This window comes from Dermacentor andersoni, chromosome 1 (assembly GCF_023375885.2).
Source record: "Dermacentor andersoni chromosome 1, qqDerAnde1_hic_scaffold, whole genome shotgun sequence".
In the NCBI taxonomy this organism is placed as follows: Eukaryota; Metazoa; Arthropoda; class Arachnida; order Ixodida; family Ixodidae; genus Dermacentor; species Dermacentor andersoni.
In genome coordinates, this window is record NC_092814.1 from 384,422,985 (window position 1) to 384,450,895 (window position 27,911).

General features: G+C 45.8%; 1 protein-coding gene across 3 annotated transcripts in view; it reads right to left on the bottom strand.

The window, feature by feature from the left end:
• The window catches only part of AspRS-m (aspartyl-tRNA synthetase, mitochondrial), a 160,882-nt gene that overhangs the window by 86,508 nt on the left and 46,463 nt on the right, over positions 1–27,911 (bottom strand). For all 3 annotated transcript variants that reach the window (XM_055064941.2, XM_055064940.2, XM_050168388.3), the window contains 3 exons: positions 27,477–27,600; positions 12,237–12,283; positions 8,508–8,579 (listed from right to left, as the gene is read on the bottom strand). In XM_055064941.2, the coding sequence (XP_054920916.2) occupies positions 8,508–8,579; positions 12,237–12,283; positions 27,477–27,600 (243 nt within the window). The remainder of the gene's footprint in view (positions 1–8,507; positions 8,580–12,236; positions 12,284–27,476; positions 27,601–27,911) is intronic.

The following is a 27,911-nucleotide window of genomic DNA, read 5'->3' on the forward strand; positions in this document are numbered from 1 at the left end:
TAAAACATGTAGAAATCTAATGCGCACCCAATTTTCTAGCAAGAAAAATGGGCAAGTGTCCAACATGTTGCAGAATGGGAGCAGGTTTCTTAGTCAGCTTAGTTAACACATGTTAGAACTGGGTAAACATAGAAATCAGACATTGTGAGCTACAGTTATTGAATGAATATCTTTCTAGGGCAGGTCGAAAATATGCGTTTTTGATGGGAGATTGAAGTGTGTTCAACACATTCTTCCCTAACCTCTGCTGATGCAGATGTTGCAACAAAAGGGATCGTAACTATTGGGGTCTCCATAGGGGTCAAGCACGTCTATGCCGACTGGTCAAATTCGAATTATCCGGTGAAGGCCAAGTTTAGGATCGAAATAACAAAAGCTTGGGCCCATAAAAATGCATGAGTACCGGCCGGGACTTTTGGTCAGGATCAAATTAACTGAAAAATAGAATTAACCGGAGTCGAATCAACGGACATTTACTGTACTATGGACAACTTTATTGGTCAGATTATACGACATTTTTGCCCAGTCTCCAGAAAGTAGGATAATCGGGGTTCCACGGTGTAAACATATTAAAAAGCATTATTGTAGCTGAACACAAGAAGGAAAAAGAATAGGCGGGACAAAGCACCAACTTCCAACAGCATTTTATTACGAAGAAACACAGCCACTTAACCACAGGCTTACCGCATGCATCTCTAAAAGTGATCACTCGAGAATACTGCCCCTGTGTGCTTGGTATCTGTGGCCAATCACGTGCAAACAGCGGTGACGAAATGCCCCTTTCTTTAAGACTCATTCTTTCTTTTTAATTCCCTTCTGTGAAAGTAAATTCTGCACATCTCATTTTCCTCTGATTGCGAACATGGGGGGCATGTTACATTCAGGTGCACTTTCATTCTTCCTGCATTAAACCCGCTTAAATTGGGTGCGTGTTAGATTCAGGAGTGCATTAGATTCAGGTATAATATATGGTAAGCAACAACAGATGATGTGCATGCTTGCATCACCTTCTAAAAAATCGCAACCCTTTATCAGACTTTACACAGAAGGGGTTGCTCATACAATCTTTCTAACTTCATGCGTCAGCTTATCATGGTTCTTACTCATGACAGTGCATGCATTAAAACAAGTTCACAAACACAAGATGTGCAAGACCGTCATAATATGCACTTCTCACATCTCACGTGAAAGTTTATTCTTTCACATAGAAGTTAGCCCTCTGTCTTGTCCATTCCCTCCTCTAGTATCTGTGCTCCAATAATCCTCTTTAAAACATCTGATGCAGCCAACACTAAGCTTCCCTTCTACTGTTTACAATAATGTAGCAAAACCTGGCATACCACTTTCTCTAGCACTGACACGCAACACTGCGATGTACAGTGCAGTCTGCTGTTCAAGGGAACGCGCAGTTTGTGTTCTGCAATTGATTTCCCAGAGATATAGGGCCCACAGACAAATTTTTCATGTGTAAATGCATGTTCAATTTATTAGATCAGTCCTACTTGCTAATGAAGGCAAAGAAATGTGGCAGTCATAGTACCGGCTTTATTACTGCTTACGTATTCCCTCTAACAGTGCACTGTGCTGTACGTAGCAGCAACTGCTGGCGACAACAAAACAAGGACTCCTTCTCAGTGACAAGGCTGGTAGAGCCAACAAGGAGGAACATACTTCCAGCAAAATTTCATGTTGCAAAATAACCAAGCCTATAATACTTGAGCGTCATTTTCACATAGAAATAAACACAAACAAATAACGTCTCTCACAGCTGTGCTCTTTTATTCCTTCTTATAAAGCCCTGGTGTACTTGAAACACAAAGAGTTCATTAAATGCAAACTGCAATAAAAAATTATGTTTTTAAATTGCAGTCAGAATATACATGGACTTATATGAAGAACAATTTCTTTTAATTTCTGAAGTAAGGTTCGTTATATGCAAATTTATGGTCAAATGCATAACATAAAAAGCAAATGTGACGTGCTGAAATTTCTGGATGAAAGCTCATACAGTCGACTCCCCTTGCGGGATCGCAAGAGTTGATTGAAATCTGAACGTTTGGATTACCAAATGGTGGCAAAACTAACAAATTCAAATGTTTTTTATTGTGCGAGACCACCTGCAATATCTTTCTACTTCTTGCTCTTGAAGCTCGACTCAACCGGCATGCGGCAACGAGCGTCAACATGTTTAACTGCAGCTTCAGCATTGAACTGAGAGCAAAAGTAAAGTTCCGAAAATAATATTAAAGTAAGCCAGCTTCACACTTGGAAAAGCAGTAGCGCCATCTGCTGCAATTGTTTTTCAAGCCTTAGTGGCAACTGCATGCATCATGAGACACCAGCTAGGATCGAATTAACCGAGCCAGCATGCTTTTATGTTCAAACTAACCAGCTTTTTCCTCCATGGCAGTGTATGGTTTCTCGTCAGGAATTTCTAGATCATTTAAATTACATGAAATGTCGAATTAACAAAGACAGAATTAACAAGCATCAACTGTATTAGTAAGTGTGGGATTTTTATGGCATTGTGTAGCATGTATACAAAAGGTATTTGTAATGCAAGGAAGATGTGCTCTTGTCGGGCCATTAAAAAAGATGTCCTCATTGTGACTATATTTCACAGAGCAGAAGATGTGGAAAAATTGAGATTATACCCAAGCGTTAAGGGTGATGCCACCATGCCTTGTCACTGCTGCTGTCACTTCTAGTGACAGCAGCAGTGACAAGCAAAGTGCAAAGATTTTACTTTGCCTTTCATGTTAAGTGCCTTTTCTTGCCCAACCTGCAAATGTTTTTATAAATCTAAGCCTCAGGAAAGAGTGCCCAATCAGCTTTCAGCCAGCATTTCTTCATCAAAACATTTCTTACTGTTTTTCTATTTGCACAACTAGCAAGATTACAAATGTTTATGGTGAATAAAATCATTTTTGAAATCTGTAGAATTCACAAGCATGAACTGCAGTGCAGTAAGCAATAACTACATCCAAATGGTAATTCTCGCTTTCTTCCGGGGAACACTGTTCACTGCCCGACGGGAATGGAAGTGGAGCCACCCGCACTCCAACCTGATGTAGCGGCGCCCGCGTCGGCAGCCTCAAGGAAGCGGAACAGCCTCTCGAGCGACAGCGAGGCTACCCTGATAGACTCGACCGAGAGCGACGACAGCTCCGAAGACGACTACGTGACTGTCCTGAGTCAGAAAGCAAAGCGGCGGATGCTTAGGGCCTCTGTGGACACATCTACTATGAGGACTCCACAGTGTTTGCCAAAGTACACCATCCTTTTCTTACCTGTGCTACCCTCCGACAACATGAGGTTCCTCAACAGGCAAGTTGCATCGGTTGAACTCGAGAGACTGTTGCCTAATGGCATTGAGGACGTACGAGTCAACCCTTGGAAGAATGTTGTCACGGTAGACGTCGCCCAAGCGTCGGCGTTAGATTCTCTGTGAGCTGTCACTGTTCTCGGTGGCATGAACGTCCGTACCATCATCCCGATGGGAAAAGAGGCTACTACAGGCGTCATATATGACATTGATGCGGCCATCTCAGGCGAGGATTTACCACTTTTGATAAAGCCTGCCAATCATGGGACCCACATACTACAGGTGGCCCGTCTCAGAACTTCCAGATGCGTGAAAATTGTCTTTAAAGGTGACTGCCTTCCATCGCATGTGAAGGTAGGTCATTTCTGACATGCTGTCCGGCCCTTTGTTCCCAAGCCGCTTCAGTGCAGAAACTGCCAGAAATTTGGCCACGTGAGCGCCGTCTGTGGAAAGTCTGCTATATGTTCCCGCTGTGCAGGACAACACTCTGCAGGCAACTGCCAGGCAAAAACTTATAAGTGTCCGAACTATCAAGGGCCCCACGATGCCTCATCAAAGGAATGTCCTAGAGTTAAGCGAGAACTCTCCATCTTGAAGAAAATGGTGAGGGACCGGTCGACTCATCGTGAAGCAGCTGCTGACGTCAGGCGACGTCGTTCTCGTCGCAGACGCTCATCAAGGAATTCTGCTCTCCGCACAAAGAATACGCGTGCCGCACAGCCTCTCGCTGTTGAATCTGCTCCAACCCTAGTGCAGAATGTGTCCAAACCGCATATAGATAACGGAGCATCTGAAAAGAATGCCGTGGATGAGGAATGGCCACCACTGCCAAGGATAAGCCCTGTGGAAAAACCCCAACAAGGAGAGGCACCACAATGCTCCACCCCTCACCCAGATGAGCTGACAGAGCATGACCGCCGAATTGTAACAATGCTCAAGTCTTTGATAAATGCGATTCGCACGCTTGTGGGCAACTCGAATACGCCAACAGCTCGAAGCGCAGTGCAAGTGTTGGATGCCCTGAGCCCAGTGCTTGCAAATCTTGCATAAGCACAATGGCTCTTCCACTGCCTTCACTCCGTGATGAAGTGCGTAGCGCGACAATCTTTCAGTGGAATGCCAGAGGACTTAAATCACGGATTTCATGTTTCCGCCAATACGTTTTCACGAACCGATTTCCTGTAGTGGTAATATGTGAACCGAACGTGTCAAAAGCGCTAAGACTCTCTGGATACGAAGCCTTTATGGCGTCGACGTGCGGGCAATCCAGCAAAGTAATTGTTTACATCCGTAGAGAACTGACTTACATTCCCCGCTCGGTGCAGCCTCATGATGGAAACCAATACGTGTGTCTCCGCATTACAAAGAATAAAGTGGCCTTCACCCTTATCGGCGCCTACATATCCCCATATAGTCGGTTCGACGGCGACCGATTGCGAGACATCCTGATGGCGACTACTGGACCCTGGATTATCACGGGAGACTTTAATGCTCATCACTTGGCTTGGGGAAGATCCAGAATAGATTCCAAGGGCCGGAAACTAGTGGAATTTGCTTCCGACCATGAACTTAGCATTATGAACAATGGCAGTCCGACGTACTTGCATGGTTAGAACTATAGCAGTTGCTTAGACTTGACTTTGGTGTCACGGCAACTTGGTTAAAATGTTCGATGGTTCTCTGACATCGAGACTCATGGCAGTGACCATATTCCCACCTACTTAAGTATCACTGGATTTGGAAGCTTCTCCTTTTGTACTTCCCGACAATATATATAAGGTGGTCAACGTATAAGACAAAGGTGGAAGAGGCATGCAAAGAAGGATTTACCGGCACCATTGAGAACCTTATTACAAATGTACGGAATCGTCTAAGTGCACATTTACATCCGCTAAAAAACGTACAGATTTTGACATGGAACTTGAGCGACTTCGAACGATTCGCAGAAGAGCCGAGAGGCGATACAGGCGCACGAAGTCAATTCATGACCTTAGAGTCGCTCGACATATACAGAAGAGAATCCAACATCGTATGGACAGGCTGGAGGAACAACGGTGGAAGACGTTCTGCGAATCACTTAACCCCCGCAAGCCACTGTCTATCATATGGAGGATGGTGCGTGGCCTTGGCTCGTCTCCACAGCAACGCCACCCATTCTCAGCCCTAGCCCTCCATCAAGGCCGCTCACAGGTCGATATAGCCGAAGATTTCTGTGTGAAGATTGCGGGCAGTGTGGTCACCATCAATAGCGAAATCCTGGGTGAGGTTCCTGCGACACACTTCCCGGAATTGAATGTGTCCTTCTCACTTGAGGAATTAGACGCTGCTCTGGCCACATGCAGGCGCTCATCGTCGCCAGGACCAGATGGCATCACCTACGATGCTTTATGCCACCTAGGTGAAGATGGCCGAAGCAGACTTCTGGAATGTTATAACCAGTCATGGAATGATGGTGTCGTTACTGAGCGGTGGAAGTCCAGCCGCTTGATACCACTCCTGAAACCTGGAAAGTCGCCACTTGACCTAGCGTCCTACCGACTCATTGCGCTGTCCAGCTGTGTTGGGAAGGTCATGGAAAGAATGATTCTCACCCGCCTAGAATAGTATCTTGAGCGCCACAACGTATACCCTGAGGCCATGGCTGGTTTTAGAGGAGGCCGTTCCTCTATTGACAATGTCATCGACCTAGTCACGTCTGTACAACAAGAAAAACACCACAAGCGTATATCGGTTGCACTATTCCTCGACGTGAAAAGCGCCTATGATAATGTAACGCATGCAGCCATCCTTGATGCCCTGGAAGATAATGGAATTGATGGACGCATGTTTCGGTGTATTCGGAGCTATCTATTCAAAAGATCCTTCTTTGTGCACAGTGCAGATGGCCGTACTGCTGACCATTACACTTGCCGTGGCGTCCCTCAAGGTGGGGTTCTTAGCCCCACTTTGTTCAACCTTGCAATCCTTGGACTTGCCGACGTTCTACCACATACAGTAAACCTTTCCATATATGCTGACGACATATGCACATGGGCCTCGGCAGTTACACGTCTCCAGGTGCGTGCACGGCTCCAAAAAGCAGTGACCCTAACATCATCGTACCTGCGTGCGCAAGGCCTCAGCATTTCGACCGAGAAGTGCGCCTTAGTCGCTTTTACCCACAAGCCCATGACCTGGTACCCCATTTCTATTGACCACCAACCAATTTCCTACGCAAAAACTCACCGATTCCTAGGCGTTATTATAGACAGAGACCTTTCATGGAGCCCCCACATCTCATACTTGAAGAAGAGGCTAACTTCTACCTCCCATATACTAAGGTTTCTTGCCGGTAAAACGTGGGGCACATCCGTGGCATCTATGCTTCAACTATACAGGACGCTCTTCCTAGGATACTTGCGATACAGCACACCAGTGCTGTCCAATGCTAACAAAACTAACATCCATGTCCTACAGAGCATTCAAGGCCAAGCCCTTCGAACATGTCTGGGGCTACCTCGAAATGCTTCAACCGTGGCAACAATTGCCATCGCGAGACCACCCAATAAGGACCTATATAGATATTGACGCACTCCGGGCGCACGTTCGCCATATATCCAGAGTCCCTGACCACCATCTCGCTCGCTTGCCTGAGAAAAGACCCAGGGAAGCGTTCTCCAGATCAATTGCGGCTAACCGGCACTCTTTGTCTGAGGCACTCACCCGCAACAAGAACGCCATCCCCTATGTGGTGCTTGAAGAAGCCTCCTGTGTACCTTGCTGTTCCAGGAATAGTGAAGAAAGCTAGCATGACCACCGCGGCTCTCAAGCAGATCACATTGGAACTTCTGCATTGTTCATACGCTAACCGAATTCATGTTTATACGGATGGTTCCGTCTCGAAAAATTCTACGGGCGCCGTTGTTCTACCATCTCAATCGGTCGTCATCAAGTTTAAAACTTCACACGTAACGACATCTACAGGTTCCGAACTGGCCGCTCTTCGCGCTACTGTGGAATACATTGAAAAAGAACCGCCCAACAAATGGGTGATATTTTGCGACTCGAAAGCAGCGCTCCAGAGCTTGCGAAGTTTACAACGTGGCAATTATGAACAGCTGGTGTCAGAAATCAACGAAACCTGCCATTGCGCTTCTGAACGAGGACATGATATCATATTTCAGTGGCTGCCGGTACATTGTGGCATCGTTGGTAATCACCTCGCCGATGACGCTGCCCGACGTGCCCAGGCTGGCTCACCGACACTCCTTATACCTTTATCCAGAGTCGACGCTGCAAGAGAGCTGCGCAGTCTCACTCGTACCATCATGTTAGGTTGCTGGCACACACCACAGAACTCTAAGTGTCGTTTATACAGCCTCGACCCATCACTGAAACTTAAATTACCAGCGAACCTTCCACGACGTGACGCAACACTGCTGTGTCGGCTGTGGGTAGGAGTAGCATTCACCAACTCCTACAGCTATCGTAGGAATGGCGGATTCACCAATGTGCGCTAAGTGCAAGTGTGAAGAGACCATCAGTCACCTTCTGTGCCACTGTTCTTGCTTCGATAATCAACATGAGACTCTCCAGTGTGCCTTAAATAGACTGGATGACAGGCCATTTACGGAAGCGAAGATCTTGGGAGCCTGGCCTCACAGTTCATTAGCCCAGAAAGCAGTTCGAGCGCTTTTTCGCTACCTGAGGGCAACAGACTTGAGTGCCCGACTATAGACATCCTACACCTAAGTTCTCTCTTTCTCTCTTTCGCTCCCCATTCCCCTCCCCACGTGTAGGGTAGCAAACTGGACTCAGTCTGGTTAACCTCCCTGCCCTTCCGTCTTCCCTTCTCTCTCTCTCTCTCTACATCCAAAATATTTGCCAATTACTACTCAGTCATTAAGGATTTGCTAAGTAAATCAGGTTCCATATTCACAAAGTTTCTTTTTGGTACGAGAATTTGCCTGCGCCCGCCACTCGCAACAATGAATCGGCATGACAATGAGAAACGCTGCGGCAACATGGTACCTGTGTAAGAGAAGTTTTGCGAACATGGGCCCAGTCCTTCATATGACAAATTAATTCACTGAATCAAAGAAAGTAAGAATCACAATGATGCAACCTTGGTGAGCAAGTAAACTGCAAAATGAGAATAGCTGAGCATAGGAGAAAATGGCCTTGCGCCCCCACCATTCTCTACCTGCTGTGGGCTCTGGACAAGTGCGTAGAACTGGCCCGGGAATCGAGTGGGCACCACATACTCCTGGGCACCCTGCACCAACAGGACACAAGCATGAGCAATGGCAGGCTGCTGATCTTAGCACTCGTCGAATCACGTTCAACTCCCGAGAGCACCGTGGCTAATTGACCTGCACTGAGACATACTGCCAAGCGTGACACTTTTTAAAAGTCAGCAGCAACAAAAATTCACTTTGGATAAATAGGTAACAAATCAGTAATAAGCAACTTTGGCAAAGCTGCAGGGCTGGTAGTTGTCTAATTTTCTTATTAGCGGCCTTCAAATAGCACCTAAGCACACAATGCGTGCAACTGCTAGTTGGCAGGTATGACCCAAGTCCCGGCACGTTGCATCTGAGATTTTTCAGTGCACTGCACATAGATGCGGACACCGTCGAATCTTGGAGGTAATGCCGAGGACTCGAAAGAACTGGATCGTGCATAACTTCCGGTGAGCAGTAATGATGCCATTTTCTTTTTCAGTTTCAGTGTAAAAACAAAACTTACTTTTGCAAACCTTTTGAGATATATCCACTTGTGTTTTTTTTTTTTTCGTACATATCATTTTGCATAGAGGCTATTTTGTATCTACACTACAGAACTTCATTGATATGATCCCGTTATGTATGATTTCCCGGTGCCAATGTTCATGATTGAGAACACAAAAAAATGACCCACTACAGTTATGCTTCTTTTTAACCAGTTCATACATTCCCGGAAAACACAATCTTTCAGCACCAATGTTTAATACATCATCAAACTGCAATCATATTACACGTTTTCCAGCTATTAGATCCCACGTACACAAGAAAAGGCACGAGGTGTGCACGATAAAGTTGGGAAGCTGCCCATCGCAGCAGCTTCCTTGCAACATTCGCCCACTCATCACACGTGAAAACGTCGCTGCAGACCCAGTTTCTTATTCCTGTACCAGCAAATCTCCCTCCCAGGTCATAACACAGCATATTCACAGCTAACACCTCCAGACCTATTGAGATAAGGATCTTCACCTATCTGTTTCAGAGTGTGAAAGCCATAGCACCATTGGAAGCATACTACATGCTTTTAATAGGCGATCACCCAAACGCACCGCCACTCCCCGCTGCAGGTGGCATGAGCATCATGTTTCCACATCATATTTCGGCGTTGCCCACCACCTCAATTTCGTTTTGGTTTCTCGTCGCTGTCTTTAAATACTATGCAATAGAAAAACGACAACATGCATCTTGGGTTGCTTGGGCTCCACCAGTTCAACACGTGCGGCAACAATTCACATGGAGTTCAAAACTTCCAGCCAAAATTTCCGGCTCAAAGAAGCTGCTGACCCAGGCCGAATTTGGGGACCACAAATGTAAGCTTGCTGAAGCCACAGAAACGAAAACGCGAATCTCGGGCCCCACCAGCTCGGCGTGCTTCGGTGTCTCGTGCTGAAACGACTCGTGCAACGCTTCGCATTACGAAGATGTCGACTACAGTTGAGTCTGTCAAATTTTTTAGTGACATTGTATGTTTTCCCGGTTAGTATGTTTTTTCTCGCATCTTTTCCAACACGTATGAATGAGGTTCTACTGTATCTGAATTTAGACTTTAAACGTGACCCAAAATTTTGTTTCAGTTGGTCTGCCTGCCAAGATGTTTGGTTTGAAGAATTCCATCTATCCAACTTGCATTGATGGCCTTGTTTTCTTCTGCCTTGAACTTTAGCGAGCATTAACTTTTTTTCCATTAAGTTGGCAACGCACATGATATGAGTAGTACAGTGAAACCTCGTTACTGCAAACACCACATTAACAAACTTTTCAGGTTAATGAACTTTTCAGAAATCCCCAGCTGACTTCTTATAGTTTCAATGTAAAAATATTTCAGCACTATGAACTTTGGAATACCTAACTTTTCATAATAACGATTGTTATTCCGTTTCCCTGTGATGTTAACAAGGCCTCAGTACTACGAACTAGTATTTTGAAATCTGGGGATTCTTAGATTTTCGTGTATTCTTCAAGGCAGCCGAAACAAACAGTAGGCTAGCAAATGACAAGGTGCAGAGAGCGGACGGCGCGCTGCACGGGTTAGGAAAACCTGGGACGGCACCCAAGCAAAAAAGAATACGGGTGAGCGGAGGCGACGACACATCAGGTTTTGCGAGTGCCCGCTCCGCAATGTGTGCTTTTTCACCCTTCTTCCTGCGCACGCCTCTTTCTTTCGTGCTTCTATCTGCGGCCGTACTAGCCATCCATGCAGTGAAATGTAACCTCTGTGCTCGCGGGCATGCCACACTGTCGCACTTTGCACTTTCCAGATGGTGTCGTTTACGCGTGCTTGTGCTTTGGCATAGTTCAGATGTCCGCCTCGAGGGAGACAGTTGCGGTGCCATGGAAAGAAATGTGAAAAACAAACAAAAAGCAAGAAAACATTGCACTTTAGAGGCAACGAGGAGCTATTATTTTGTTGGTAGTTTTCTCGATGCCAGCTTCTGTATTGCGCACGTCACTCTTATTGTATGGTGCTTCGGTGGTACGGGGCAGTGGAATCTATGGAAAATAGCAACAGTACGTGCTGAGAGCCAACAGCAACGTTTTCGTGGATAGCTCATATGGCGATAACTTATGAACTGATGGGTTGATGGACGGAATAGTTAATTTTGGGGCTTTCACTATAACAATCTTTCAGAGCAACGAACAATTAACCGCGGTTCCCTGAAGTTCGTTATATCGAGATTTCATGTACCTCCTAAATGACACTGCTACAAGACACTGATGCTTAGAGAGTTTAAAAGAAATATGTGCCTTCCCAATTAGCGAAGCTTCTAAAAAGAAATGAAACCATGCATGTGCAGCTGGAGGGAAACATCTGCTGCAGAGCCCTGAACCATTCTGCAGTAAACACCTTCAGCACTCGCCATTACTAGACGGTGCCCTCACAAGCACTGCAAAATTCTGTTTCCAACATCAACTGGCATACTCAGCATGACATGCAGCCAACCACATGGCTATCCTATTGACCCGGCATCAACATGTCCCGTAACAAAAAATTGAGCCTAAAAATTGCCTATGCACTACTACAATTGGATATCAAACCAAAACTAGTGTACTGCCGAGACCAATGTCATTGCCACTGCCATCACAAGACGGTGACAGAACATGTTTTTGTGTAGGTCAGTAATGATGACAAGCCACTTTCATTATGAAAGCCAATTTCAAAGAAAAGTTCATTGCTGAAGTTAGTGGCAATAGAGCTATACCACATGTTTTTGGTCTTCCGGAGAGACCCATGTGCATCACTGGATGATCGGTCACTGGATAGGTTGGTCAAAACACAGGCTGACATCCTGTTCACAGTGGTTGCAAAGTCATTAACAGCAGACAGTATGGAACATTAACATTAAGTATGCCCAAGTTTCAGTTCCTTGAAGGTGCATTCTGAATGATGCGCTTGTTTTCTGATGGCAAAGATTGCTGTCATGCTACTTTTTTTCTAGTTATAACATTAACGCTGTCACTGCACATTATTTCCTTACTTTGAACCTGGAAAAATGGGGTGAGCATAGATTCAGCAGGTAATGTGAAAAAAAGCCCCTAGTGAAATAAACAAAGATTAAAAGCTGTCGAACAGATGAATATGGGAGTCCACTTTTATTGCATGATAGCCCTGTCGATGAAATACAGTGAACAAGTGAAGCCATGGCACTTACTCCAGGAGTTCTCTTGAACAATGTTGGTGTCTCCACTTCGACAAAACCTGTGAAACAAATTAAAGAAATTTTAACGTGGGGTAAAAATTTGGCAATACTAGTAACTTTCCTTTTTAATGTGTGAAAGGAATAAAGAAACAATAAATGAACTGTGTTTGCATTGCTTTTGCAATGCAGAAGTCACAATCCAAAGACTCCTACCAAAATATATTCCGGCATCTTTAATGACATGGCTGCTTTTAATTTAGAGAATTGCGTTCACAGAAAATTCCTTATCTGCAGAACATAAAAACTGTCACCATCTCAACCAGTCAATGCAAAACACTGGGTACCTACACAAGTGTAACGACAATGTGCAGCGAGTTCCAGAAATGAAATTAAGTTATGCTTTTTTCTTTCCTTTTTTGCTACTGTACAAATTCTGAAGCCAGCAGGCAGTCAAAAGATGACAAGCAAGCAGCTGAACATCACTGAAATTCAACAACACTGAGCTTAAGGAAGTGCAATAATAATAATAATAATAATATATGCCTTACTTTTGTTGCTTTTGTTTATGTTCCAGTGTAACTGGACAGTTAGCTAAAAGCAGTGTTGGGCAGTAACTAGTTACTAGTAATGCATTACCGCTAACCAGTTACTCTTTCAGGTAACTTCTAACTGTAACTCGTTACTTTTGCATTCAAGTAATTTCCAACACTTTTTGCACGGTAATGAAATTGTTACTCTGTTAGTGATGACAATGCCAAATAATGCCACAAAGATATGTCGCCTTCAAGAAGACAAGTCCACTTGTCGAAACGTTGGCTCCTGCTTTCACCTTGTTCTCGTTTTGCTCATTGTCTTACTCTGTTAGAGTTACTGTTCGAGTTACACATATGGTTGCGTCTAACAAAAAAACTGGCAGTTTGGCCCGAAGGCCGAAGCACTGACAGTGATAGTGAGCTGGCAATGTGTTCCACTTCGACTCCTGAGACGTTGCTTGAAGTATACACGGGTGCGACATCTTGGCACAACTCGGCACTTAAGGGGAAGCTTTCACTCGGGCCAAACTCTGATACCACCTATTCAAATACCACATGTCAAACGCAGAAACACTTTTCCGAGATAACCACTGGGCCTATGTTAATGAAATGTGTTGCATTTCATAGACAAAGTTATATTCTAATGACTGGTGCAAGCAGAATTTTGATGTAAGGCCTGAATTATTTACAAGAAAGTCTCAAAAATTCACAAGTTAAAAAATAGAAGCAAGAGGTTTAGAGATTTGTAGCTCTGCACCAAGAACAGATATCGCAGTTCTGTCATTTACATTCGTTTGAGCATCTGAAGCAGACAAATTTGATATATTAATTTATATCTTGCATCAACTTGTTACATTGTTTACATAGGTTTTTAAGAAGTCGTACTCGCATACTAGAGGTATATTTGAGTCGTGTAATACATCAATTTTGTCTGCTTTAGTTGTACTATTAGATGCAATTTACAGAATTGTGGCACCTATTTTCATTGGCGAGTTAAAGTTGTAAGCCTGATGGTTTTCTTTTGTGAGAATTACAGATTTTCAACAATTTTTATTAAAGACTGACGACCAAAATTGAAAATTCGCTAGCAACAGTCACTAGAGTATAACTTTTTCTTTTATATGCAACAAACCTCATCAAATTTGGTGTAGTGGTTGCTGAGAAAAACGATTCCTCCTTTCCCAAGTATTTAGATAGAAGTCAACCCACGCATCGAAGCTTCCTCTTAAAGGGCCCCTCACCAGGACACATTGCAAATTTTCGTTATGCGCTGGAAGTTGTTGGGTCCCATAGGAGTGTTCTAACGCAAGAATTTTACAGGTTGGTTCATTAGTAGCCGAGATAGAAATAGGTCAGTACCACGAACCCATGATTTCAGGAGGCGAGCGTCATTGCCAACATAGACCTTCTCTCCACTTGCCCCCGTCTAGCCTCCACTAGTGAAATTCCTTCTCTGCATTCTCCCATACCGGAGCTGGCGGATCGTGTGACGCATACGTCACGAGCCGGACCTTCTTTCCCTTTTTTTTCCCTAGCTTTCTTGCTACCCGGTGCACTTTCGCTGATGGCCTCACGCGTGAGCTGTTGTCTGTCTCGTTTTGCACAGTACACGATTTTGCGCGCTGTTCACGAGAACACCTGACTAGCAGTATAAGTCAGTACTACATGAAGATTGAGGAAGACGAAAGTGGATCACAAAGCATGATTACGCACTAGAACGTGGTAGAAAATGGCAGTTTCAGTCCCTGGGTGCACAAGTGCACGACGTGGGAACAAGTAGACAAAATGGAAATACATCTCTCTTGGTACAGTACGAAGTAAAACAATGATGTACAGACACTCGGTTTGTAGGTTTTATTATTTCTCTCAACTTTTATTCGTCTACTGAAGCAACAGATCAAGCAAATAACTGCTGTTGCCTTGAATAATTCTCCAAGCCACATGTCACTATGAGCGACGTCACAGCACTGCCATGTGCGTAGGCACACCTGTGCGCTGTGTGTTGACTCTCCAGCTGGGAGCGCAGCCCCCACGAGGAAAAGTGTTTGGTTTGAAATTTCAGCTCTTTCTGCAGTGTGCAAGGATGTAATTCTTGGCAGACACAATCGTTAGAACACACTGTATGCACTGCGCTTTTCAACTCAAGATGGCCAGACCTGGCGAGGGGCCCTTTAAGGCAACACCTGTTGGACAGAAGTAACAGCACCCTGCCAGCTACGAAATGTCCGACAATGCTGGCCCGATGAAGAGCACCGGCAGTGGCATTGCAGGCTCAGAACGACGGAAAGCTTAGCTAGTTGGTAAGGATTCATTATGCAAAAAAAGGGTGAGGCGTGCAGACAGGACACAAGAGAGGTGGACAACACGAATGCCAACACGGCGTTCTTGTTGTCCACTTCTCTTCTTTTGTGTCCTGTCTGCACGCCTCACCCTTTTTTTTTGCATTGCAGGCGTCACACATCAACAGTGCACGTGGTGCAACCGACAGGAAACTGTGATCGAATCCCGCCAGCGGACATTTATTTATGTTTATTTATTTAGTTCATTAAATATTTATGTACACATTGTATATATCTAGAACATCACAGCGAAGCCATCAGTGTAATTTCTCCTGGCGTGCCCATACAATTGTGATCGCAATAATAATATTTTAGCAGTGAAAGAAAAAGTAAAAGAAGAAGTAGAAGCAGATAATGCGCTGATACATATATTTTCTTTTTATTTATATAATACTGCGGACTCATGATCCAAGCAGGGTGGTCGATACAAATAAAGAAGAAATACAAAAGAAACAGCACCGAAAAAAAAAGCAACAATAATACAGGCTCAGAAAGGTTACTTCACAGTTTAATCACTTGCTTTGATAAGGCAGTTCTATTCACTAATAGTTCTCAGAAAATAAGAAAACTTAAATAGGTCTGTGCGAGCAAAATATGGGGTTAGGGCGTTTTCATTGTGGTGTCAGGTGGGCCTGCTAGTTAGGGGTGACAAATATGTTGATGCATCTAGTGCTAATTTGTTTTCCAAGAGTTGGGAAAGAAATTTTAATCTAAATTTTTGCCTTCGTGCCTGTAATAGGGGAATGCCATTTGCTTGCATTAAATCAGAAGATGAGTCTAATGCTGAAAATTTATTAAAAATAAACCTTACGGCCTTTCTCTGAACTCGTTCAAGTCAATCAATGTTGCGCTTAGTATGAGGATACCATATAATGCACACATATTCCAGTCTTGGCCGCACAAGAGCAGTATAGCAGAACAGCTTAACATTAGTGGGAGCATTTTTAAGTTTGTGTTTAAGGACACAAAGCTTGCGGAAGGCGGATGAACAAACATTATCAATATGAAGATACTAAGACAGGTTTGAAATGAGTATTACATCGAGATATCTATAGCAACTTACTTCTTGTAATGGTGAAGACCCTAATATGTAGATATGTATATGACAGCGGACTTTTTTGGCGAGTTACTGGAAGGCAGACACATTTGCTCGTGTTAAGGGTCATTCCCCATGTTACACACCATTGATGTATATTGCCCAGACTAGTGTTGAGATTGTTGTAATCGTTAGTGGAACTAATTTCTTTAAACAAAATACAATCATCATTAAACAATCTTATTTCTACACCAAGGCGAACAACATAAACAGTATCATTAATACGCAATATAAAGAGCAAAGGGCCTAACACACTGCCCTGAGGTACACCAGATGTGACCGGAAGACAGCCCGAGTGTTGACCCGCTACATCAACATATCGTTTGCGATTACTCAAGTAGGCTGAAATCCAGACAACAAGTATTTGTGAAATGCCTATTGTTTCAAGTTTGAAAATGAGTTTACTATGAGGAACTTTATCGAAGCTTTACAAAAATCCAAGAAAAGCATATCTATCCTGCCCTGTCTATTGAGGGTCAATGCCATAGAATAAAATAATGTGACGAGGTGAGTTATGGTTGATAATTCTTTCCGAAATACATGCTGATATTTCGTCAATATGCAGCGTTCCTCGAGGAAGTTTGTTATACGTACTAGTAGCTACGATATGTTCAATAATTTTACAGCATTGCGAAGTTAGTAAATTAGGATGGTAATTTCCTAGTATCAGGCAGTCTCCCTTTTTAAATATAGGTACAACTCGGGCTGTCCTCCAATCCCTGGGTAGTTGTCAAGTCAGCAAAGAAGTGCGAAAAATAACAACCAAAAATTTAGCAAGAAGTAAAGCATATCGTCGTAGGAATACGTTTGGGATATTGTCAGGACCACACAATGTTTTGGTTTTTAAATTTAGTAACATAGATACCACTCCAGGATAAGAAATGAAGGGTGCATTTGCATATGAAAATACTGTCGTCTTGCATGCAGAGTTTGAAACGGAAGTGCTAAACACGCTCTGGAAGAATTCATTGAAATGCTCGGCAATGGCTCTCTGATCCGTTACGTTGATTCCGTCAACTGACATATGTGATACTGTTTTTTTTCTTTTCACCGCTTTAATTCCAGAATTCACTGGGGTCACTTTTGATAAAGTTAGGCAAGGAAGTGCTCAAGTAATGGTACTCTCTCGAGCTGCGCAAAGCTTGAGCGAGATTGTTCTGCGCATCATATGTCAAATCGGCCGATGCCTGTTTTTTTTTTAATCACTTAACTTTGCATTTCATCTGAATGATGGTGTGAGTTATCCAAGGTGTTTGCTTGTTAACCTTTTTGGACTTGGTTGGGACAAAATTATCTAAGCAGAAACGACACATTTCTTTGAACAGTGTCCAGAGTGAGCCGACATCTGCATCATCAAAATTGGTAAAACATGTTTCCACATGTTCAATTATGCGCACATCGTTAGCCCTGGAGTAGTCTTTAAGGTGACTAAGTAATGGATTTTTATGGCTGGTTACTGGAACAAGAGGAAAAGTAACGTATACGAAGTTGTGATCAGAGAGACCTTGGCCTACTTCCACACTGTCTTGAGAGAAATTGCGGTTAATAAACACAAGATCCAATATTGAGGTGGAATCACCCTGTACTCGCCTTGGTACCTGAACTACTTATTACATATATTTATTGCAGAAAGGTGATATCTCCTTGCCATAGCACAGCACAGCGAATCGGGAGGCATTAACATTGCTTGAGCACTTGAACATACACGAGCACAACACTTTGAGTAAGGGGCTCGCCATTGCAGTGAAAAACCGGGCCAGAAAAAAAGCACCCACATGCAACACATGCCATCAACGCGCTGGGAGGCACCCGGGATGCATGCGTCAAGCCATGCTTCGTCGGACCGTCTTGTTCATAACACTGAGCTCTATTCCTGCAACGAACAACGTAGCCACAACACAATCATGTCGGTTGACCAAGCACAACCGTTTCCTTGGCCTTTGTATCCGGAATATTTCAGCACTAACAAACATTAGGCTACTGTTCAGTACGTGCAGAAAGGAATGCTCGACCAGCAAGATGTACCTCATCCAATGTAAAGTGCCTAGAGGTATGTTTCACCATACTACCCAAGGGGATTGCTGTTCCGCATGTATACTTCATTTAATATCAGAAGCTATGCAGCCTAGCTTGAAGCAAACACTTTGGTGTGCATTTATTGAGCACAGAAAAAACAGCCTGCTGCTCTGAGGAAGTTTAGCTGCAAGAAAAAAAAAAAGAAGCCGAGCTTGGCCAAGCTTCAGAAGAAAAAAGGTTAGTAGGCAGCAGCTCAAATCAAACACTGGCGTCCTGCATTGCGGCAACAGGTCGACCAAAAGCTCCATCAGAAAGTCGTGTGGACAGCTTGATTGTGGACTTTGTGGTAGGAGACCTGCAGTGTTTTTCTTTCGTGCAAAACAAACAGTCCCGGCGCATGCTTAATGCAATGCAGCCAACAGCGACCATAATGAACAAGAAGTCGCATGCTAACCAAATCGAAATCATCTCAGGGTGTCTACCAAGTTGACATTTCTAAATTCCCTGAGTTTTCCAGGTCTTCCCTGAGCACCTTTGCAAAATTCCCTGAATGAGCCAGAACTTTGTTTTATGTCAAGACAGGCTGACACCATGTTGCCCGATGCTGTCACTCTCTAAAGCACGTTGAAACAAAAAAATGACTTAATGCAGTTTGAACAGTAAGGAGTAATAACTATATTATTTAAAAAGAAAACTGAAGAAAGGTGTTAGTAAAATGCACAGCGAAAAAATTGGTAAAACCCATTCCAAATTGAGTCGAACATTTTCAAATACAAATGAAAAGAAGATGCATACATAAGTAAATATTTTTGAATATGAGCTATTTCTATGAAATGATACCAAGCTCATCGGTATGAGGCCTGAACTTTGTCACAACTAAGATTCTCTCTCAGCAGCGGGGAAATCAACCTCAACTGTCCTGGCACACTCTCAGCCCATACACAACATCTCAGTGTTGGGTTTCACTGCTTTGAAGAGTTTATTTTGGTTTGGATGAGGGACACCTGCATCTCGGCGTCAGCCAATACTTTGTTTTTATGAGCTCAAGCTCCTTCAAAGAGGCGGCAGCACGTTTCCTTTTCCGTTATTCCTCAGTGTGTCGGTCCTTTCTGTTCTCATCCTCCTTCTGCCACACGTTCACCTTATGGATCATTTGAAGCGTCCTCTTGGTCAGTTGTACAGTCAACGTCCGATTTTTCGGACTCCCTCGGGTCTGCAAAAACGTCCCAAAAATGGCAGTCCGAAAAAAATGAATGCATGTCTTTAACTGCCTTTAAGGGCTAAAATTGGCACAGGCATGTCCGAAAAAGCTCTTAAGGCCTGCCAGTGCACTTATTAGGCATATCGGTGCTCATACTGTGACAGGAGACGGGGGTGCACGCGTGTATAATTAAGGAATACATACTGTGTCCCGTGACAATTGTCCCTTCCCACACGTATGCTTCACCGCGTAACAATCCTGTACTGAGGCGAAGCTAACTTTCGGAGACTGTCATTACGCAAAGCGTTGTGCTCTGCGAGCTTCGAAGCCAATCGCGAGGATTACAAAGGCGTAGTCGGAGCCATTGCTGGCAGCGGCGAATTCTTTCAATGAAAAACACGGCACCGCATGGCAAGAAGCTTAACAGAGAATGTAGAAGCAGCTAGGCCTAACGCTGCTGCGGTGGTGGCTACGGCTGCCAGCGGATCTGCGTGCAAGAGTGCCGGTTCGAGGCGGCGGTGGTGGCTTTGATTAATGCCATTTCAGAACTGCAGTCAGGGCAATATGCATTGACTATGATGCTACGGAACAGCCGCCACAGTGTGGCTGCACTGAGGAGAAAGAAGACGACGTGGCCCACTTGATATAGCGTCGCCATCTTTGCCACCGTTGGTCTACGTGTAAATATATTGTAAATAGACTTGTACATCAGCTACACGTAACATTAATTTGGTGGAGGTGGACGTTCCCCGTACCCATCATGGAGCTTCGCAGTGGTCGCAACGGCGACAATGTAACTTCGGCTCCTGCTGGCGGCACTTCATCTGCGCAAGCGTCTCCGCCTGCAGCCCCGACCTACGTCGCCGTTTCCCCACCTCGGGATCCTGGTGTTTTCAACGGAGTCTGTAGTCCTGATGTTGACGACTGGCTCCGCTTATACGAACGTGTCAGCACCAGTCACAGGTGGGATTCGACTATTATGCTTGCGAACGTTCTTTTCTACCTCGATGGAGCTCCACTTGCATGGTTCCAGACTCATGAAGAGGAGATCTCGAGCTGGGATCTCTTCAAAGAGAAGCTCCGCGACCTCTTTGGCAATCCCTTCGGTCGTCAAGTCAATGCCAAGAAAGCCCTTGCCACACGTGTACAGACGTCGACAGAGTCCTACGTGTCCTACATTCTCAACGTCTTGGCCCTTTGTGCCAAGGCTGACCCGACCATGTCTGAGGACGATAAGGTTAATCACGTCCTCAAAGGCATTGCTGACGATGCCTTGAATTTACTGGTGTTTACCAACGTCACCAGCATCGATACGATCCTCAAGGAGTGCCGCCGTCTTGAGCATGCTAAAAGCCGCCGGGTATCCCACCACATCACGCGACTTCCCAACACAGCTGCTACGTCATCCTGTGACGACCTCTTCCACCAGCCGTCGCGATGTGACAACTTGACCCGCATCATTCGTCGTGAGGTCGAAGTGGCACAACCAGCGGCCCCTTCATTCCCGTCACCTGATCATTCTCCGGTGACAATCTCCTTGATCCAGGCCATCGTCCGTCAAGAGTTGTCCAATGTCGGTCTGCAATCCATTCGTTTCTTAGGCTCGGAACCTCTTTCGCAATGCACGTCCCCATCGCGTCCTTCTTACTCCTCTTATGGACAGCGCAACCCCTCCGAATGGCGAACCGTGGACGACAAGCCGATCTGCTTTAACTGCCAACGCATAGGACATGTCGCTCGCCACTGCCGCAGCCGCTGGACTTCTCCGGTGCGCTATTCTCCTGATTACCACCCTCGCCCCTCTAGCGCGTCCTTTCCCTTCGCCCCTTCTATGCCCGCTCCATCATCTAAACCTGCGACACCTTTGACACGACCCCGCTACTCCCACTCGCCTTCTCCCTCGTGTCGTCAATCTCGTTCGCCCCCGTCACGCTGTGCTCCTTCTCCGACCTACTCGCCGCACCCCCGACCGGAAAACTAGACAGTGCAGCTTCTGGAGGTGAAGCTGCAATGACGAAATTGGCACGAAATCCTCGCTTCACTTTACCCACGAACAACAATCTTTTGGACGTTCTCGTCGACAATGTTCCTGTGTGCGCGTTGATTGACACCGGGGCGCATGTGTCAATTATGAGTGCTGCTCTTCGCCGTCGGCTCAAGAAAGTGCTGACACCCGCGCCGGACCAAGTTGTACAAGTCGCCGACGGAGGGACTGTCGCTATTGTTGGCATGTGCTCTGCCCGCCTCACCATTGCTGAGAGACAAACCGTCATTCTCTTCACCGTCATCGAGCATTGCCCTCACGAACTCATTCTCGGTCTGGATTTCCTTGCCAATCATTCTGCCCTCATTGACTGTTCGGCCGGCTCACTTCGCCTTGACTTGCCTCTTCTTGCCGACCATGTGGGCCATGGTCTGTGCTGACACTGTGCTGACAATTACTGGTAACCGCACCTGCCTTCTCCTTGTCAATTTCACGCTAACCGCGCAAGTTCTGCCTTAGGGGATTTCATTGGCTATAGTTAGCGCTTTGCAGGATGGTGAGATCGAGCCATTCACAGTGGAAGATCGTCACAGCTCACTCAGCCCATACCGTGACGTCATCGCACGGTACTGACGTCGACATTGAGAAGATGGTTTCCTCTGACCTTACACCTGTTCAAGCTGAAGCTCTTTGCCGCGTTCTTGAAGGCTATCGCGACATTTTTGACTTTGACAATCGACCCTTAGGTCAAACGTCCGTCGTGACCCATCGCATAAACACTGGCGATGCGAACCCTATTCGCCGACGTCCATATCATGTTTCTGCGTCCGAATGAGCTGTTATCCAGCAGGAAGTCAAAAAGATGCTTGCAAAGGACATTATCGAGCCTTCTTGTAGTCCCTGGGCTTCTCCCGTCGTACTTGTCAAAAAGAAGGATGGCACATGGCGTTTTTGTGTAGATTATCGCCACCTGAACAAAATCACAAAAAAGGACGTGTACCCTCTGCCACGTATTGATGACGCTCTCGACTGCCTGTACGGTGCCACCTATTTTTCTTCTATCGACTTACGGTCCGGCTACTGGCAGATATCCGTCGACGACATGGACCGAGAGAAGACTGCATTTATTACCCCTGATGGCCTTTATTAGTTCAAGGTGATGCCTTTTGGTCTCTGTAACGCGCCCGCCACCTTCGAACGAATGATGGACTCTTTGCTCCAGGGGTTCAAGTGGTCCACCTGTTTATGCTATCTGGACGACGTCATCGTTTATTCACCCACATTTGACACGCATCTAGACCGTCTTTCAGTGATTCCTGACGTGTTCCGCCGCGCCGGTCTCCAGTTGAACTCATCAAAATGTCACTTCGCTCGCCGCCAAATCACCGTCCTTGGACACCTCGTGGACGCCAGAGGCGTGAGACCTGTTCCAGACAAAATTCGTGCCGTTACGAACTTTCCTGTTCCAAAGTCTACCAAGGACATTCGTAGTTTCGTAGGGCTGTGCTCTTATTTCCGACACTTCGTGAAGGATTTTGCGACCATCGCCCATCCCCTTACCGACCTCTTGAAAAAAGACACCCTATTTTCTTGGGGACCTAACCATGCCGCATCTTTTTCGCAGCTCACTACTCTCCTTACCACGCCTCCAATTCTGGCCCATTTTGACCCGTCTGCCTCAACGGAAGTTCGAACTGATGCCAGTGGTCACGGCATAGGAGCAGTGTTAGCACAACGCCAGCGTGGACATGATCGCGTTATAGCCTATGCCAGCCGACTTCTATCACCCGCCGAGCGCAATTATTCAATCACAGAGCGCGAGTGCCTCGCTCTTGTGTGGGCTGTTGCCAAGTTTCGTCCATACTTGTATGGACGCCCCTTCTGTGTCATCACTGATCACCACGCGCTCTGCTGGCTATCCTCGCTCAAGGACCCCACGGGACGACTAGCTCGCTGGGCGTTACGCCTGCAAGAATATACCTTCTCCGTGGTATACAAGACGGGACGCTTGCACCAGGATGCCGATTGTTTGTCCCGCTACCCCGTCGACGACCCGGCTGATGCGGACACCATCGCTTGCGTTTTCTCTGTGTCCCAGTTGCTTGAAATCGGCAACGAGCAACGCCGCAATCCTTCATTACGAGCCCTCATCGACCATCTGGAGTCAACGCCTGGCGACGCCTCTTTGCGGATGTTTCTCCTTAAGGAGGGAACACTATACCGCCGCAATCTCGATCCACACGGCCTTGACCTGCTGCTCGTAATTCCATCACACCTGCGTTCGACTGTCCTCCAACAACTTCACGACGCTCCCGTGGCTGGACACTTGGGCATCTCGCGCACATACGACTGTGTACGCCGTCGATTCTTTTGGCCGGGTCTCGCCCGCTCCGTGCGGCCCTATGTTGCCACTTGTGAGCCCTGTGAGCGCCGGAAGAAGCCCTCCACACCTCCAGCTGGATGTCTACAGCCGATCGACATCCCACCGGAACCCTTTTTCCGTATTGGCCTAGACCTTCTTGGACCGTTTCCTCTCTCGGGCTTCGGAAATAAATGGGTCGCCGTCGCTACTGATTATGCTACGCGGTATGCAATCACCAGAGCCCTCCCGACAAGTTGTGCTACTGACATTGCTGACTTTCTGCTCTATGACATCATTTTAGTGCACGGTGCTCCGCGCCAATTACTCACTGACCGTGGCCGCAGCTTTCTGTCTGCAGTCGTCGAGGACATCCTCCGCTCCTGCTCGACTAAGCACAAGTTCAGCACGTATTACCACCCACAGACCAACGGCCTCACGGAGCGCCTCAACCGGACCATCACCGACATGCTATCCAAGTAGGTCGCGACCGACCACCACGACTGGGATCTTCACTTACCATATGTGACATTCGCGTATAATTCATTGCGTCACGACACCGCCGGCTATTCACCATTCTATCTCCTATATGGCCGAGAACCCGCGTTGCCCTTAGACACATTGTTGCCCTCGGCCACACGTTCAGCCACTGTATACGCCTGCGACGCGATCGCACACGCCGACCACGCGCGCCAGCTCGCCCGCACCTGTCTCGAGGCCTCGCAGGAGCATCAGAGACGCCTCTATGATTGCCACCATCGCGACGTACAATTTACTCCGGGTTCTCTGGTGCTTCTCTGGTCACCCATTCGACGTGTGGGCCTTTCAGAAAAGCTGCTGTCGCGCTACACTGGCGTGGTGCGACAAGTGACCGATGTCACATATGAAGTCATCCCCGCCAACCTCTAAGCGTCATCGTCGGCTGCAAGTGACATCGGTCACATGGCGAGACTAAAGCCATATCACACACCTTTCGCCGCGCATGTGTAGATTAAGCACCGGGACGGTGCTTCTACTGCCGGGGGTGATGCTATGGAACAGCCGCCACAGTGTGGCTGCAATGAGGAGAAAGAAGACGACATGGCCCGCTTGATATAGCGTCGCCATCTTTGCCACCGTTGGTCTACGTGTAAATATATTGTAAATAGACTTGTACATCAGCTACACGTAACAAGATGGAGTATGTGGTGGTGCCGCAAAGCTGTGCGAATTATCAGGCATGTCGGAAAAATTGGGCGTCTGGAAAATCTGTCGCTAACTACTCTGGCAATACCTCGTGCCGATGACACAGCGTCAATGACGATTCGTTGTGATTCCTCTTTTACTGGCGCCAGCATTAACACAAATTCCGTTCCCTTTCAATAAAGTTACAGCTAATTTTTCCTGATAGAAGCACAAATTTCTTGAATTTTGCCTGAGTATTTCCAGACTTCGAATTCCCGGTTTTCCCGGTCGGCAGACACCCTGCATCTACAAAGAGTAGAAAGGGTCCCTCACAAAGGTTCAATGGTCTGCTGCACAGCAGACCATTGGACAGCCTTGAACAGGTGTTAAACAGCCTCTAACTCCTACAAAAAATTTGATAAGCAACTTATCTTAAAAATTACAACTTTCGGAAATAAAAATGCCCCGAAAATAAAGAAGTAAAAGTGGGACACATGTCTTTATGCTTGTCTTTACATCCTTTTTGCGTTGTGCCTCATGTTGTGCTCTTAACACATGCATCTTGACTCTTCTACCTGCCTTCTTAATTTTCTCTCAAATAAAATACCTTGTTGTTAATGTCTGTTGTTTATTATTATACCTCAAGGGCCCCTTGAGGGACATTACATGAGGGTAACATTCCATGAGGGTTCTTCCAGTTTTCTGGGACCCTTGCAGTCGATAGACACTTCGTATAAGCTGCCAGTTTTCCTAGCATTATGTCTCCTCCACCTTTGATTAAATCGACTGTTATTTCATCCTCTCCTGCCGCTTTTTCCCATTTCATGCCTTCAGTTTCTGCACACTGTTCATTACTGTTTCGAATAGAGCACTCCTGAGTTCTCTGGGTACTGTACAGATCAGTACAGAATTCTTCCGCTGCTTTTATTATACCTTCGAGATTGCTGATGATATTACCCAGCTTATCTTTCAGTACATACATCGTTTGTCCTATGCCAAGTTTCCTTCTCACTGATTTCAGGCTGCGTCCATTTTTTATGACTTCTTCAGTCTTTCTCATGTTATAATTTCGAATATCACTTATTTTTGCTTTGTTGGTCAGTTTTGACAGTTCTGCAAATTCTATCTTATCTCTTGAGTTAGACACATTAATTCTTTGTCGTTTCTTTATTTGGTCCTTTGTTACTTGAGGGAGCTTGCCTACTTGTTGCCTTGGTGCCTTGCATCTCACTTCAATTGCTGCCTCTGAAGCCAGCCTCGTTAAGGTTTCATTCCTTACCTCTCTCTGTTCTAAGGCTGCATATTTGTTTGCAAGTACAGTACCAGACTAAATTAGTCTGCTTTTACCCCTACTGCCTCAAAGCTGACCTGTTTTTTTCTTGACCAATTATAATCTTCCTCTGTTCAAATTGAGGTGAATCCTTGCCCTCACTAGCCTATGATCACTGCACTTTACCCTACCTATCACTTCTACATGCTGCAATATGCTGGGATCAGCAGAAAGTATGAAATCAATTTCATTTCTTGTTTCGCCATTAGGGCTTTTCCAGGTCCACTTTCTGTTCCTACGTTTCCTGAAAAAGGTGTCCATTATTCTCAACTTATTAATTTCTGCAAATTCTACAAGCATCTCTCCTCTGGCGTTTCTAGAATCGACACTGTAGTTGCCAATTGCCTGTTCACCGGCCTGCTTTGTCCCCACTTTTGCACTGAGGTCACCCATTACTACTGTATAACGAGTTCGCACTTTTCTCATCGCTAATTCAAAATCTTCATAAAACTGATCTACTTCCTCATCGTCGTGACTGGATGTTGGAGCATAGGCTTGTACTACCTTTAATCTATACCTCTTATTAAGTTTGATTACGACTACTGCTACCCTCTCGTTAATGCTGTAGAATTCGTCAATGTTGCCCGCTATGTCCTTATGGGGTAGGAATGCTACCCCGTATTGCTTCTTGCTTCTTATCAGGGAGACCTCTATAGCAGAGGACATGGCCATTATTTAGCAATATGTAAGCCTCAACAGTTCTTCTAATCTCACTAAGGCTGACAATATCCAGATAAATAATGACAGAAAAATAACGACATTATTTGTTTGCAGTAACAGTAACAAGTTACACCATTGAAACTTGTAACTGCAACAGGGCTACCTTTCTGCTCCAGGTAGCTCAAACCGTAAAACTATTACTTTTTGCTCGTAACGTACCCATGACTAGGTTAAAGCATATCGTTAAGTGTTATGTGAATGTTGCTAATCCCTGGCATGACACAAGGAACAATGCACGAAAATCAACCCCTTGACTTTCAGCTAAGTGGCAAAATACCACAGTGTATGTGTGTGCCTCGTCTTCCTTGGGTATTTTTGCGCTTGTTGTGCCATTCCATGCAAGCCCATTTAGACTGTTTGATGGTCAGATATGCACAGTCGTTTGGCTCCCCCCTTTTGAATGCACAAACGTTTCAACGATTCACACTTACGTTACAAGCAGTGTACACTACAATTACAGGCAGGCAATCATGACTACCTTCCCCATGTGAAACAGAGTGGGTGCCATACCGCACTGCTCTGCCAGGAACTGACGCATGCGCAGAATGAGATCCGAGCGAAAGCGCAGATGCTGCTGCATCTCCGAGGAGCGCAGGTCCAGGTAGCGGTAGCGCAGCCGCAGTGGTTCCCGCTTCTGCAAGAAGGACACAGTGACACAACTGCCTGCAGCAGGCATCGACATCTTGTCGCTGACTGCCGAGACTTTATGCAGAAAAAGCCAAAGTTTCACTGCGAGAAATACCCGAGAAGAAGGTACAAGAATTACGTTCTAGTTCCACTCTGTGTGTCTGCTCCCTTCATGGCAATCTCCCTTGGGCAATCTCCCTTGGGTGAAGGATGTCTCTTACCAGAGACTTGGGGCAGGGGTCGCCCTTACCCCTTCCGTAACCTGGGACTGGGGCCCAGCACCTGACAACCCTGCCTAAGTGATCTGCCCCTGTGTCT